The sequence below is a fragment of the Capsicum annuum genome, chromosome 6 (assembly GCF_002878395.1).
Source record: "Capsicum annuum cultivar UCD-10X-F1 chromosome 6, UCD10Xv1.1, whole genome shotgun sequence".
Taxonomy (NCBI): Eukaryota; Viridiplantae; Streptophyta; class Magnoliopsida; order Solanales; family Solanaceae; genus Capsicum; species Capsicum annuum.
The window spans coordinates 52,397,876-52,413,915 of record NC_061116.1 but is presented as its reverse complement, the minus strand read 5'-3'; the positions used below and the strand labels follow the sequence as shown (position 1 = coordinate 52,413,915).

The 16,040-nt window shown below is 37.5% G+C and overlaps 1 protein-coding gene across 1 annotated transcript; it reads right to left on the bottom strand.

The window, feature by feature from the left end:
• Positions 1 to 443: 443 nt before the first annotated feature.
• LOC107853464 (mitogen-activated protein kinase kinase kinase YODA) lies at positions 444 to 15,554 on the bottom strand. Its single transcript, XM_016698441.2, has 12 exons — positions 15,171 to 15,554; positions 11,946 to 12,513; positions 11,018 to 11,755; positions 10,726 to 10,813; positions 10,552 to 10,614; positions 7,658 to 7,818; positions 7,482 to 7,557; positions 4,709 to 4,768; positions 4,516 to 4,623; positions 4,098 to 4,337; positions 1,774 to 1,865; positions 444 to 1,591 (listed from the first exon to the last, which is right to left on the bottom strand). Exons 2-12 carry the CDS (start codon positions 12,500 to 12,502, stop codon positions 1,093 to 1,095), a joined length of 2,682 nt encoding a protein of 893 aa, XP_016553927.1. The 5' UTR covers positions 12,503 to 12,513; positions 15,171 to 15,554; the 3' UTR covers positions 444 to 1,092.
• Positions 15,555 to 16,040: the final 486 nt, after the last annotated feature.

The window sequence follows — 16,040 nt, the reverse complement described above, 5'->3', positions numbered from 1 at the left end:
GTTCACCATCCTACCCACAAACTATGCAGCCATTGTCAACGCAAACAACTATGCAGCCATTGTCAACGCAAACCCTTGTCGTAGACTTACCAGAGAGAAAATTGAAAAGATTTAATTATATCGGGTTATAGATTTTCAAGAAATCGAATAAATGTCTAGAAATTAAAAAGAAATTAAGAATATATATATACATATATATATGGCCAAAGTAATAATTTATTATATTCTTATTGGGTTATCGAATTGCCCAATAGCCCAATAAAAAAAAAATTAAAAACTGTTAACGCAACAACAATAAACCAATATCATTTTTATCGATTCAATTTATAGATCGATTCGATTTTGGCTGCCCCTGCCCTCCATTTTTTTTATTAAAGAAATCCTAATTTAATGTCTATAATGCATTTGCCAGTTGGACACAAGTAGATATGACTAGTACGTCCAAAACAATATCTAGGAGATATTTACAGCATTAAAACAGCAGAAAGCAAAATCTTCCTCTGATTGTTCAGTCAACAGTACCTGGAATATTCCAATTCATTGTTTGCTGTACAGGAACCCCGCTTGGGAAGGGGAAAGGAAAAAACAGAAAAAGGATTCTACCTAGCTTTAGTTCCAGGCTTACTCTTTTCTATCTTCTATGGGACAGCATAAATTTACAAGTTTGGTGCCATTAATGTCATCATGAACGATCAGCTATACACTGAATAACTGGAAGCCAACCTCCAAAAGCAAATGAATCATTAGTTTGTGGCTCATGTTAGTTATCAAGTCCAATCAGGTAAGACATATTTGGATAAGCCACTAAAATTTCAAGAGATGCTATTAGTGACATAGGGTCTAACATATTTTCACTGGGAAGTGTGCACCAGACTCAATGAGCAGGTGGAAGAAATCAGGTTGATCAAACTGACGATAGATTATGAAGTTCTGCCAAGAGGCCACTACATTTCCTACCCTCCTATTAGGAGGTCCTTGTTGCACAAAACAGCTTCCTTCAAATGTGCCAAGCTGAAAGCAGATTTACACAGAAAACCCAGCAAACAATGTAACTTTTGAAGTTCTCCATCAATAATATGTTTGATATACGTTTCATGCTCCATCTGTGCGACCTGCCAAGGGTGGACTAGGGTTGAGATCTACCGAAGAAATCAATTTCACATGATCCCTTAAAAGTTGCTGCGACACCCGATTGGCCAAGGCTGATTGGCCATTGAGAAGTTCTCCTGTGGCATGCCTCCCAAACTGCTTTCCCAGAGCATCATATTCAACAGATGCCAATTCTCGGAAAGCATGAGATCCTGATGGTGCCCCTCGTAAAACATCAGGATCCCAGTAAGAAGAGCCATTCATATACGGACTATTTGGAACTGTTCTGGCTTCTTGCAGATAAACTGACTGATTAATGTGACGAAACGGGATAGCACCATTCCCTCCAGAGATTGGTGTTGATGAGCCAGATGTGTTGAGAGGGCTAGATATAGGTGAGGAAGACATCCTCCCATTTAGGTTTTGAGGCGACCTTGGATGTAAAAGAGGACTACCTATTGGGGAGACGGGGCAAGATATGTTCCTTGGGATGTGGATATCACTGTACAATGAAGAACAAGTCAGCGATCAAAAGTAGAATACTATTGTCAGGCAGTTCTATTTTACTCCAAGTATATTGAGATGAGAAAAATTACATATTTAATGGGAACTTTCCTCTGTAAAGTTTTCTCATCAATGAATCAGTGGGAATTTGAAAGTTTATGTAATCAAGAGAAAAATTACCTGCAATGAAAATTAGATTTCGACGCTCTGGATGAATGGATAGCAAGCGTTCCTGATTCTGGTGTAGGATACTTTCTTGCAGATCCAACGCCCTAAAACAAATTTGTAAAGAACACAGCAGTTAACATCAACTCAAGGGCACAGAATCCCAAAATAAAGAAACCATGCCAGGTCAACTTATTATTTTCTTGTCATCAATATGTTATAGATTGATTCTGTAAATTGAAAAGTTCACTTGGAATTAGAATTTGCACGCATTCACACATCGAGGTTTTGTTGTATGTCTTTAGCAGGGTTTCAGTCTTTTTTTTTTTTTTTATGAAGTAGATTCATTCAAGGGCATCAAGAAGATGCAAACATTAAAGGATAGGTCAGTTAAGCTCTCAAAAATAAGGATTTGTAGTTTCTTCCTAAGCAACAGGGTTTCAGTCTTTTATTCATAAAACTAGTCTAATGTGGGACCAATAATTATTACCCTTTTTTTATTGGTAATTATTACCTGGTTTAAGGAGGACATGCCCCCTTTACCAATGTGTTGGAACTAAAAGGATCAAATCTAATGATGATGAGCAAATTGGCATAAAGATGCATCTTCATTTCACACATTCGTTACCAAGATGCTCAGTCTCAATTGCTTGATGTCTACAATAGCAGCTCAAATTGTAATGTGTTTCATTTTTTAAAAAAAGGAAACTGAAAAGAAGATATTAAATATCACCATCTTGTGCCATTTCTCCTATGGTCTCCTCTTTACTTAAGTTGGGGTGGGGTTCTCATTTTGCTGATACACCAACACTACTTATTCTTCTCTGTTGAGTGAAGAAGCTAAAGACACCTTATCTCACTGCTCTTACTTGAGGTTAAATTGTGCAAGAGCATTAGCAGCAAGCAATTAAACTGAAGGAGCAGCAAGGACCAAAAGCGATGCCATTTACCATGAGATATCTCTATGCTATGCACATTCAGTGGTTTCATTGACCCTCTTTGTTTATCTAGTAAAGTGGGAAGATAAGCAAAGTAAACGGAACAGTAGAAGGATTAATTTTTTCAAGTTTCCTCCACCGCCAAAATGAAGTTTAGTTTGTCAAGTCCCTGAAAAAGAAAAAACTTTCTGAGACAGTTCAGAGAACCAACCCAAACGATCAACAAGTTAGAACTTCCTCCTTGGATTCGCTTGTCCTGCCTAAAAGATAATTAAACTAATTGATGATGGCCAGGGAATGGAGACATTATTAGTATCCCTAAAAGCCTTGCCTTTTTTTTTACCTGACTTCTAAAAATAAGCCAAAACGACCCCTAGAACGTATTAATTTTCCACAGAGCAAGATAAGCATGCAAGAGTACAATCCTAAACCTTTTTGATCGGTAAGATGGAAATTATATTCAAAAAACATGGAGCACTGCAATGGTGCTGTGAACTGTAAGAGCAAATAATCCTAAACCTTGACAATACTAACGTCCAAGTTACATCTTCCACCAGTCCAGAGTAAGCAGACCTTATTTTAAGAATCTAGATAACTTCCACGCAACTGTGCAAAATACCCTGTAATTTCCATGCAACTGTCCAAAATTACTCTTACTGAAATATGCTAAAGTACCTTCATGGTACGTCATTAATAAAATCACCCTACCATTATAAATAGAATAGAAAAAACTTTTACCATATGATTATAGGATAGACTACTAGATTAATGCCAAACATTGCACACATGGCATATGAATCTGAATCAAGAACGGACTTATGCGAATAATAACGGCAGAACTCAATGATGAAGGCCTGACTACTGAACAGTGTTATCAAAAGCAAAAAGCACAGAAAAGCTCCAAGGTTTGTTGGGGCTTTAAGCTGCAAAGCGAAGATAAAGTGTGGGCTTTGATGAAAAGAGCAAAACGAGAGGAAAAAATACAAACATATATGGCTAGTCCAACACTAAGAATTACATGAATGACAAAATACACGACCAAAGAAATTAAAAGAAATGAAGTGTCTGAAGATGCTCATTTGCAAGGAAAAGCATGACTTCGAACCTTGATGACACTGCTGAAGAGCACATTAAGCGAGGCGAATCACTCAACACGTTTTGAGCCTCGCTTTAGGGCATATACGGGTCTTTGATAACACAGCTACTGAAAATGCGTAATAAACCAGTTAATTTTGCTCAATCAATTGCTGATATTAATAATCGTTTATGGTTTTAGAACAAAAGAAGAAATCAATAAAAGCATTTACTCAAGTATCATGAGGAGCAAGTATTTCATGTTTCACAACAGAAGTTTAACAGTCTTAATAAAAGCCAAAAGATCAAGATGAACAGATAATGTACCACAGGTTTTATCCCATTTGCAGCAGCACATGGAAGATCAAAAGATGCAGGAAATATATTTGGCTTTTCCAGAGGGGCAGCATCTTTTACGAAAGGATGCTCCAATAGCTCAGCAGCAGTAGGACGGTTTCGCGGCTCACGCTGCAAACACTTCCTCACAAAATCTTTTCCCTCATCTGAAAGTTGTTCCGGAATTGCTGGGAGTTCTTTACTATTCCCAATCTTAAACATGGCAGCAACCTTTGGACCATATGACATAAAACACCACATAATACAGGTCAAGGGAATGAACTGGTGTTAGAAAACTTTATAGTCCAAATTTTATCGAGGAAAAAAGTCCCATCTTCCAACAACATTCAGCAAAAAGAAAAAGTAAGGACATGCTCTAAGTATGATTCTCTAGAGAAAAATTACTTACCCCTTCATACTGGCTCCACGGAGGCTTTGATGTAGCCATTTCTAAGACGGTGCATCCAAGACTCCATACATCAACAGCAAGGTTGCAGCCACTAGAATTCTTTATTACCTGAGCAAATGGTAAAGAGATGATTTGACATGTCCCGGTATAAGTATTTGTACAAAACGTTTAAATGCCTAAAGCATATGCTAACCTCAGGGGCCATCCAGTAAGGGCTTCCTTTCAATGATAATGGACAGGATTGTCCTGTGATCTGTGAATTAGTAATGAGCAATTAAAGACCCAGCTTCATCTGAACATGCAGCTCAACTTTGATGGCAAAGCTTATATAGTTCCAGGTGGGGGATAATTACACCAAAGCAATCTTAATGGATTTACTCCTACTATGTCTTCCCAAAAGTAAGAAATTAAGTCTAATGCCACAAGGCTAAAAACTAACAGTTTTTTATTAGTTCCGACAGTGCAATCTTAAATTAGAAAATTAGATGCCACATGCTATTTCCAATGAAATCATGAATTGAAATCATTGATATAGGTAGAGGTTGATTTGAGGTTGAAATTTTGTCTGGACACTGAATTTTGATTTTTAAAAATGTACTTAATATGAGAATCCGACAATGTGTGAAAACAATCAGAACTTCCCCGAATATGGGTTGAGCAGGTGTGGCTGTTGGAGAAGGAGCTGTTTATGGATTTTGGAAACAACCTTTCTACTTCTCCGGAGGTAGTGGTATCGACTGCGTACATCTTACCCTCCCCCGACCCCACTATGTGGGAATACACTCGGTTTTTTGTTGTTGTATGGATTAATAAAATAGGGAGTACAGTAGGCTTTTGCACTAAATATGGGTCTTTTTTTTTCAAAATATAAAATAATGGGCCAAGTTTTAAATTTTAGAAAATGACAGAGCTATTGTGTTAGGGGAACTGGAGCACTCAGAGGAGTGTCGGGATTTTAGCTATTGTAGACGTTTTAAGGTAGAAGAGGTTAGACAGGCAGTCCGCAGGATGCGTAGGGGTAGGGCGACGAGGCCGGATGAGATACCGGTGGAGTTTTGGAAGTTCGTTGGAGAGGCTGGTGTAAGGTGGTTGACTGGATTGTTTAATGAAATTTTCAGGACGGCAAAGATGCCCGAGGCGTGGAGGTGGAGTACCATGATCCCTCTCTATAAGAATAAGGGGGACATTCAGAGTTGTAATAACTATAGGGGATTAAGCTATTGAGTCACTCTATGAAGATCTGGGAGAGAGTGGTCGAGGTGAGGCTGAGACGGATAGTGTCTATCTCGGAAAACCAGTTCGGATTTATGCCCGGCCGCTCGACGACGGAGGCAATCCACCTGGTACGGAGGTTGGTGGAGCAGTATAGGGAAAGGAAGAAGGATCTGCACATGGTGTTTATCGACCTGGAAAAAGCTTACGACAAAGTCCCCAGGGAGGTGCTTTGGAGATGCTTGGAGGTGAGGGGAGTACCGCAGGCATATACCAGAGTAATTAAGGATATGTATGAGGGAGCGAAAACCCAAGTGAGGACGGCGGGAGGAGACTCAGAGCATTTCACTGTCCGGACAGGATTGCATCAGGGATCTACTCTTAGTCCCTTTTTGTTTGCGTTAGTAATGGATGTGTTGACGCGGCGTATTCAAGGGGAGGTGCCGTGGTGTATGCTCTTTGCAGACGATGTAGTTCTGATAGATGAGACTCGAGGGGGTGTAAATGACAAATTAGAGATGTGGAGGCAAACTCTTGAGTCTAAAGGGTTCAGGGTGAGCAGAAGCAAGACAGAGTATGTGGAATGTAAGTTTAATGACGTGAGGCGGGAGAACGAGGTAGTAGTGAAGCTGGAAGCACAGGAGGTATGTAAGAGGGATAAGTTCAAGTATCTCGGGTCCGTGATCCAGAGTAACGGTGAGATTGACGAGGATGTCTCGCACCGTATTGGGGCGGGATGGATGAAGTGGAGACTCGCGTCGGGGGTGCTGTGTGATAAGAAGGTGCCGCCCAAGCTTAAAGGCAAATTCTATAGGGTGGTAGTCCGTCCGGCCTTGCTGTATGGAGCGGAGTGTTGGCCAGTTAAGAACTCCCACATCCAAAAAATGAAGGTGGCAGAAATGCGAATGTTGCGCTGGATGTGTGGACTGACTCGAGGGGATAGAGTTCGGAATGAGACTATCCGGGAGAAGGTTGTTGTGACTTCAATGGAGTGTAAGATGCGGGAAGCACGATTGAGATGGTTCGGACACGTGAAGAGGAGGGGCATGGATGCCCCGGTCCGTAGGTGTGAGAGGCTAGCGTTGGATGGTTTTAGGCGGGGTAGGGGTAGGCCGAAGAAGTACTGGGGTGAGGTGATTAGGCGGGACATGGAACAGCTACAGCTCACCGAGGACATGACCCTAGATAGGAAGGTCTGGAAGACGCGAATTACGGCAGAAGAGTAGGGCCAGATTGGGTCGCTAGGGTAGGGAATTACTTGGTGGGGGTTTTTTATTTTTTATTCCCGTTATGATTCCGTATTCAGTGTTCCATGCTTATTACGAATCTGTGTGCTTTCCTCTGCTTTCCTCTGTTTTATATTCCTTATGGGTGCCGTATTTATGTTATGTCATCTGCTTATGTGCTTTACTATGTGTTTGTGTGATATCTGGTGCCTTGAGCCGGGGGTCTTTCGGAAACAGCCTTTCTACTTCATCAGAGGTAGAGGTATGGACTGCGTACATCTTACCCCCCCCAGACCCCACTAAGTGGGAATACACTGGGTTTGTTGTTGTTGTTGTTGTTGACGTCACAAGTTTGAAGTTGAAATTCTTCCTTTGAGGCGAATTTGGGATTTGAAATTAGAATTCCAAGTTAAAGTTGAAGTTTTATTCAAAACGGGACAAACGAAAGCATATCTGAAATCATGATTTGGAATCACATGTCGAAATGGTACCTAAATAATGCAGTTACAAGCCTATGCTTAAACTTACATGCTTGGCCATTCCGAAGTCTGCCAACTTTATGCGCCCATTTGGATCAACGAGAATGTTTGCACCTTTAATATCTCTGGAAAAGTGCAGCTGCTGTCAGGTACTCAGTGTGTACTGGTCAAGACTGCTGAAAGGGTGAAATCACAAAAATAATACAACCAAACAAATTGGGTTACCTATGCACAGTGTTTTTAGCATGTAAATACGCAAGCCCCGACAAAATTTGCTGCGTGTAACTACGGATTGCTGTTTCTCCAAACGGACCATATTCTTGTAAAAGCTTATAAATGGACCCACCAGACACATATTCCAAGTAGATATATAGTTTATCAGGAACCTGATTAAGGAAAACAATTCAGAAGAAGAGCAAGCTAATAGATTATTGGAACTTATGAACGGAGACACGTATAACTCGCATGAAAAGCTCTCTAGTTTTTCCCTACTACACCTTAATCTCATGACTAAACTTTGGAGTTAGCTATTACAGAAATAGAATAAGAAATAAAATATTCAATTTCTTATTAAGAAATATATAAATAGATTTAAGAAATAAAATATTCAAAGGACTTGTGTATCTATTTTTAGATTGCTTCATAATTGCAATTTCAGGTAAAATATGATATAATTTGGATTACAGGTAAAATATTAAATGGTAAAAGCTAACTAAATATAGATAGTTAGAAAAAGAATGTATAAAGAAGAGAATATATTTATAAATATAATCTAAGTTGTTCGGACTCCGGTGCAATCGAGAGGTCAGAGCCTTCATGATCTAAATTTAAAGATTCAGGTACGTATCCAGGTGTAGGGATATGACTAAAAATAATTCAAATATCTAAAAATAGAGTTATATACCTAAGTTATGAGACACCTTACAAGGTATTGTGAAGGAAAATATTTATCGAGAAGAGAATCCGAGAAGGTGATTCAAGGAAAAGTACTAACATAGAAATATTTATATACAAGACACTCCATTTTCTTCAATTTCACCTTAGCATTTGTTTTGACTACCGAAATCGTTGTATCTGTCTCAAATTTCTTCGTTGATTTTGGTCAAAGTACTCAAAATCAGTTGGCCGAATTCGGTACGGATTCCACACCCATGTCACGTCGACACAGGTGCAGTACTGAAAGTGAAGAGTCCGAGCAACTTAGAATTTTTATTTTTATTTTTGACAAAGGTAACTAGAAACTTAGAATATAATTAAATTTCTCATCCAAATAATTTTGATAATTAAAATTAGAACTCAAATTTTATATTTTATATTGATAATAAAAGAGGAGAAAATTTTTAATTCTTATTGCATGCAATGCAAAAATAACAATCATTGAAAAATATCACTAGTTATTCTTTTTTTGAAATTGAATTAAAAAAAAAATTGAAATTGATATCACTGGTTATTTTGATATAATAAAATCTTCTCTTTTTATAGTTTGAATGAATTCAAAATTAGAATTTAATTTAAGGTATGACATTGTTTCAAGGATAAATAAAATAACAAACAAGGAAAACTAATTAAACCAGTGTTGTTAAAGGCGCGCTTAAGCCCTGAATCGAAGCTCAAAACTTGTTGAGCGCTTTGCTTAATGTGCGCTTTAGTGTCGTCATCAAGGTTCTAAGACATACTTTTACTTCCCAAAGATCCTTTTGGAGCCTCTTCCGAAGACGAGGCACTAAAGAATTGATATTTCACTTTATCATAATCTTTTTTCAATTTCTTTGTTCATGTATTTATTTGTCATACATACTTATATTTATTAGTATTGGACTAAAAATATATATTTGTATTTTTTCTCCCTTTGTGTCTTTTTTCATTCAAGCCCACACTTTATTTGAGCTTTTCGCTTAAAGCCCCAACAAATCTAAGAGTTTTTTTGCGCTTGATAACACTGAACTGAACAAAAAAAAAATTAACTGAACTTTTGATTATGGATGACCCAGATTAAGGTAGAAAGTTAGTAGGTAGGAGTGCATTGTTTTATTGTTTGTCCATTCTAGTAGTCGTAGTATTACTCTTGCAATTTCTTGTTCTTCAATTTCCATTACTATCTCTGTTACTATCTGTTATTTCTTGTACTTTGACAATCGCATTATTTTGTTGTAGTATTATTCTTTTACTATCTGTGGTTTTTGTTATTATTTGTTAATTCTTGTACTTCCATCACTATATGTTGTTTTTCTTGGCGTACAGTCTACCCTCCTAGACCCCAATTTGTAAGACTACATTGGGTTGTTGTTGAGTTGTTATTGTTCTTGACAGTGATGAGGATGATGAAAGACTTGAATGTTAAAGGATTAGATTTTGGTATATAATCAAATAGTCAATAAATGGTAAAAACTAATTAAAATATAGATAGTTGGGAAAAGAATGTATAAAGAGGAATAAATATAACTAAATTTCTCATATAAATAATTTTGATAATTAAAATTAAAAGACATTTTATATTTGTATTGATAATAAAAGAGAAGACAATTTTAAATTCTTATTGCATGCAATGTAACAATAACAATCGTTGAAAAATATCAGTAGTTATTGTGATAAAATAATAAACACTTTTCTTTTTATAGTTTGAATGGATTTTTTTTTTTTTGAAACTGGTAACTTTGTAGGCTGAATGGATTCAAATTGTAAATTAATTTAAGGTATGACATTATCTCGATGATAAATAAACTAACAAACAAGGAAAACTAATTAAAATATCATAGTAGGGAAAAAGTAAAACGATGGGGACAAAGATAGAGGATATTTATACTTTTGATTAATTTAAAAATAAAATAAGTAAATAATATAAAAATATTACTGACAAGTTTTGACAATTGAGAAATTGTGAATAATAATAAAATAACTCTAATCAAATAATAAAAATGTTATAGTATATTAAACGGAGTATAGTGGACTGGAATATTAACACAAGTGATGAGCTAATATTGTTTGTGCATCATGCGGGTACTAATACTAGTTAAAATATAAAGCCAATACTATTGGCATTATGACATGTCCTCCACCAGATATTAAAATAAAAACTCTCAAGTGAAACATTAGAAATCAATTGACTGTTGAAAACTGACCATCTCTGAGCCATAATACTGGACAATATTTGGATGTCTTAATCGACTCAACAATGCAATCTCCTGCAAAATAAATGAACAGAAGAGGCAAATATGAACGCATCAAGAATACAAATCTCCAGGCAGTCCAGGAAAAAAAGACCTAACAGACTGCTACTTATATAGTAAACCTACCTGTGCCAACTGCTTTGCGCTTTCTTTTGACTTTGCATCATCTGAAAATAGAGTAACCTCCTTCATTGCACACATTTCTCCACTATCGCTGTAAGCACATACATGGCTAAGCATTAATTTTTCCCCTTTCTGGGGATAAGATGGCCAAGCATTAAACTAGGACATCAGAAATCAATCTTTGACATGCAATGATGAAGCAATATATAAGGATTGAGTTCCTTGTTCATTTGAAAAGACCGCACACAATGAAATAGGAAACAAAAGAAATCAAGTGGCGTCTGTAATAACATACCTATTAAAACCAACATAAACATGCCCAAATGTGCCTCTACCAAGCAACTTCCCCTTTTTCCAGCGAGAGCCAGGGCTAGAAAGATTATCTGCTCTACCAGGGCTTCGTGGAACTGAGGGAGATGTTGCAACTGAATTGGAATGAGAAAAAGGTGAAGAGTTGGAAATTGTTAAGGGGGGACGGGGCAAAGGATGACTTTCTGGTTTTGCATCATCAGGCCAACTAGTCTGCAGTTCAGATGATCCACCTCCAGACCTAGGATGAATAGGTGTGACAGCGCCACTGTGAATTCTTGAGCTAGGTCCAGGACTTGTCATCCTGGGACTAGGAATTGGAGAGTACTCCGGGCTCCCTCTACTAGGCTGCCAAAACAATTGTCCTACCATATCTCCTCCCATGGAATTATGTCCAGAATTCTGACCAGACCCTGGACTTGAACAATGTCCAGATCCAAGTAAAGGAAAATCCTGATAAGTCTTTCCTGCCCACAAAGTTGAACTACTAACTTGCTCGCAGCCAACAGCTCTCATTGGACTTCTAGAAGGACTTGATATAGAACTACCAGGAGCACTGAAGAGGGCACCATGAGAAGGGATTTGTATACTGGGCAAGTGGCTATTTAATGGTCGTCTTTTAGGAGATCGATAGGAAACATGTCCACTGGGAGAAAGATTAACTGGTTCTGTTACCTCTTTTGTGCTTATTTGTCCAACAGCAGATTGATCCTTCACAGCCGATCTTTGAAACCCCAAAAAAATAAAATGAAATTATGTCAACCAGGGTGGTGAAGTTAACAAAAGAAAGCAGCAAACTAACAAGTTAGACAAATGATTTGATTCAAAAAGGAAAAAAAACTAGATACTTAAGCAGTTTGAAAGAATCCATTTGTGAATACATTCCATTTAAGAAACCTTCAGCATTTGCTTACCTTGGAGGGCTACCCAAGGCAGTCCGCTCACCAGTTTCATAATCAAATGCTAGTGGACTACGTTGGCGTAAATCAGTAGGATCATTGCTCTCAACAGAGCACTCACTTGAAATTGAAGCAAAGACAAGCTCTCCGTCTGCATCTGCAGGGTCTAGTTTGTGCTTGATGCATGCAGGCTTTGGGAGAGGCAGAAACAGGCATGGCTTTGGGCCCTTCTCTACTTTGGGTTTTGCAGATGGACTGATTCCAGAGTCTGTCCGGACTACACCTGTTGGTGGCAAACCAGGAAGTGGAAGTGGTTGGGCTAGAGCCCTTTCAGCAAAACTTTGGCACCTTGAGACATGCTTGGAAGGTGAAGACGACCTTGACTGTGCTTGGGACTGAGAACCCTTCTCAGAAGCAATGTCACTGTTGTGTCTTCGAGATCCACCTGATTTACTTGGAAACTTAGCTTCAGCTGGACTCTTAAACTTGCGATGCAATGTATCAATAAAACTCTCTTTGGTCGCTTTCTTGTTTGCTTCCTTTGAAGATGACTTTCCCCACCACGGAGGCATATTTTCCAGTCCTAAAAGATATATGAAACCAATAAACAAGCCACTAGAACAGGTTCTTTCAACAAGCCAGATTTACTATGACAACACATACACGAAGCAGAAAAGCAAGTAAGATGACCTCAGTGAGAACTAGAATGATAGTGGAAGTGATATGTCGCTATATATATGTTTTCATCTCACACATATTTTTTAATAAAAGCTGCTGAAGATAATATATTGTCAAAGACATTCCAAAACAGTTGGAAACCGAAGAAGCAGTTATATATGATAGAATCAGTCAACTAGAGTAGTCACCTTCGTAATACAACCATGAAACAGCAACAATAACATACCGAGTGAAATCCCACAAGTGAGGTCTAGGGAGGGTCAAGTGTACACAAACCTTACCACTACCTCGTGGAAGTACAAAGGTTGTTTCTGAAAGACCCTAGGCTCATTGCAGAAAATCCAGGAACAAAGAAGACGGAAACAATGAAGAAAATATAGCAACTAACAAGGAAACAATACAAAGTTTATGAGAAAGAAACAACAACAACAACAAAACAATGTGACAATCGGAACATAATAAACAACAGACTATGATAGATATCACAAGCAAGGTCCACAATACTCCATCTAGTACAATGACAAACACCAACAAGCCTAAACCCTCAAAAAGCAAGACAAAACTCCTACCGACTAACATTCCACCCTAATACGCGTCCTCAACACTCTCTTATCTAAGGTCATGTCCTCACCGAAGCTGCCACATGTCCTGTCTAATCAATACTTCTTCGACCTACCTCTACCTCTCCTCCTACCGACTATATCCAACCGCTCGCACCTCCTCACTAAGGCGCCTTGACCCCACCTCTCCACATGTCAAAACGACCTCAATCTCGTTTCCCTCATCTTGTCCACCACGGAGGCTACTCCCATCTTATCTCGAATATTCAATCATGAAAAGCCAATTAAATCACTTCATTGACAAGGGATAATATGGAGAATCAAGCATACCCAAATCGTTAAAGACTCTAGGTTACAACAACAACATACACGGTATATTCCCACCAAGTGGAGTTTGGGGAGGGTAAGTGTACGCAGTCCATACCACTACCTTTGAGATAGAGAGGTTGTTTCCGATAGACCCCCGGCTCAAAATAAAATAATCTAGATAAGGAAGAGTAAAAGAACAAGATACAATAGAAATTAACATATCCAATAATACCATAAACAAGATACTCCAAGTAACACAACAAAAGATACAACATCCTAAACACAGACTAACCTTCTACCCAAATCTGCTTCCTCCACAACTTCCAATCTAGGGTTATGTCCTCGGTAAGATGGAGCTGCTCCATGTCATGCCTACTCACCTCCCTCCAATATTTATTCGGTCTACCTCTACCTCGCTTGAAACCATCCCTAGCCAACCTCTCACACCTCCGCACTGGGGCATCCGCGTTCCTCCTCATCACATGACCGAACCATCTCAACCTCGCTTCCCTCATCTTGGCTATCACAGCTTGTCTCACCTCCCTATTGTTTGGGATGGATGATTGTTTCATCACAATTTAATACTCAAAAGAGTTTGAATTGTAACATCATAGCTTTGCACCTTATCCATGTATTTATTTATGTATTTATTTATTCCAGTTAACTTTGCACTTTACTATGTCACTATGACCTTCCTAAAAGTCTTTTTTTCCCTTTTACAAAAGACTTTCCTGAAATCGATTAGGTGTTTTTATCTTAAAAAAATCTATTAGATGCAAAAATAGAAAGTATTTGGTAGGAATTGATCCTTGTTTCTTTAAGTAAAAAACTGAATATTCAACCAAGTGCACCATTCAGAGCATGAGTGCCAGCAGATAATATCAGATCAATTCTAGGAAAAATGTACATTAAATAACTAGTTAATTCATTGACCTCTAGGTCAGTCCCTTAATGCCTACCGTGGTCGATTTAAAAACTTCCAACTCACACACAACAAAAAATTCATGAGATAAACTTGAGTTGACCCTTCCCTACCCAATAATGATTGCAGCAGCCCCCCCCCCCCCCCCCCCCCCCCAAGAAAAAATCCCTCCCTCGGAACTCAGTACGTGCTTTGATGCAATTATTGAACTTAAGATTTTACCCCTACAAAAAGAAATCCATTCAAGCATTTCCGAGATAATTTTCAATATCCATATTTCAACACAGGTAAATGTCAAGACTTTGAGTAGGGCGGACCAAGTCTTCTTGATATAACTGGTAGAATACGCTCTCGTGTTTTTTGCTTTCTCTTTTTTTTCTTTGGTCTTCAGAAATGCCACCAAAGGTAATAACTTCTCTTAATGACAGCATCATCCTACCATTTTGAGCACACATCGACTAGTCCTTTCGAAACCTTTATTCTCGAGGAGCGACCAAAATTTTTAATATTTTTCCTCTTCTTTCCCGTCTTTCACTTACTCCATTTCCATACATGCAAAGGGAGAGAGAGAGAGAGAGTAAAGTGATCCTACTGATCTCTAGATATTCCATTCAAACTTCAATTTTCAATATCAAATCCTAAAAACACAGCATTTCCACACAGATCCAGAACACTACAAATACACCAGCTAATTACACCACAAAATAAAATAAAACATTTAAAAAACAAAAATTGAACTAAAATTAAAGCAATATTACAAAAAAAACTCACCTTTTTATTGCTTATTTATCACATCACAAGCATAAACAAGCTCACTTGTTCAATTTTAGCTCAAACAAAACCCTAGAAATATCAATCTCTCCTCTCTCCGAGATTTTAACTGAGAGAGAAAGAGAGATAGGAAGTTGCTTGATGAAGGAGTTGATGATTTGGAGAAAGCTTAGAAGAGATCGCGTAAGAATGGTGAAGGAGGAGAAACCATGAGTGTACAAGCCAAGTATCATCAAGATAGAGCGGGGAGTTACTCCTCTCCTGTTTCAAGGTAAAATGACATTAATAGGAGTAATACTACTCTCATCTACACTGATTTTATTTGACCAATTTTTACTAATAATTACTTAATTTGTAAAAAATATTTTATTTTTAAAAAATTATACGTTAAAAATGAATATTTTGAATTAAAAATATTTACTATACATAAGTGTGAGAAGCAGGCACCTCTTCATCCTCGTGGCTGCTTTCAGCCGAATTGTTATATCACTCTTAATTAATTATCATTATTATTTATATATTAAAAAAATATTTAATAAAAAATAAAATAGATATTTATGATATGTTTGATTCAATTGTTTCAATCGTGATTTTATTATATTACCCCTAATTAATTATTATAAGTTATCTATTTATTAGAAAAGTAATAATATTTAATTAAAAATAAAATGAACATTTATGACATGTTTGTTCAGTTGTTTCAATCGTAATTTAACTATATTACCCCTAATTAATCATTATAAGTCATCTAAGTATCAAAAAGATAAAATAGACATAAAGTGATAAATTAACTCTTCATGCTTTAAATTAATTTGACGTCTTATATGAGGACGCCTTAAATTTTTTCACAAGAATTTTTTATAGTAATTT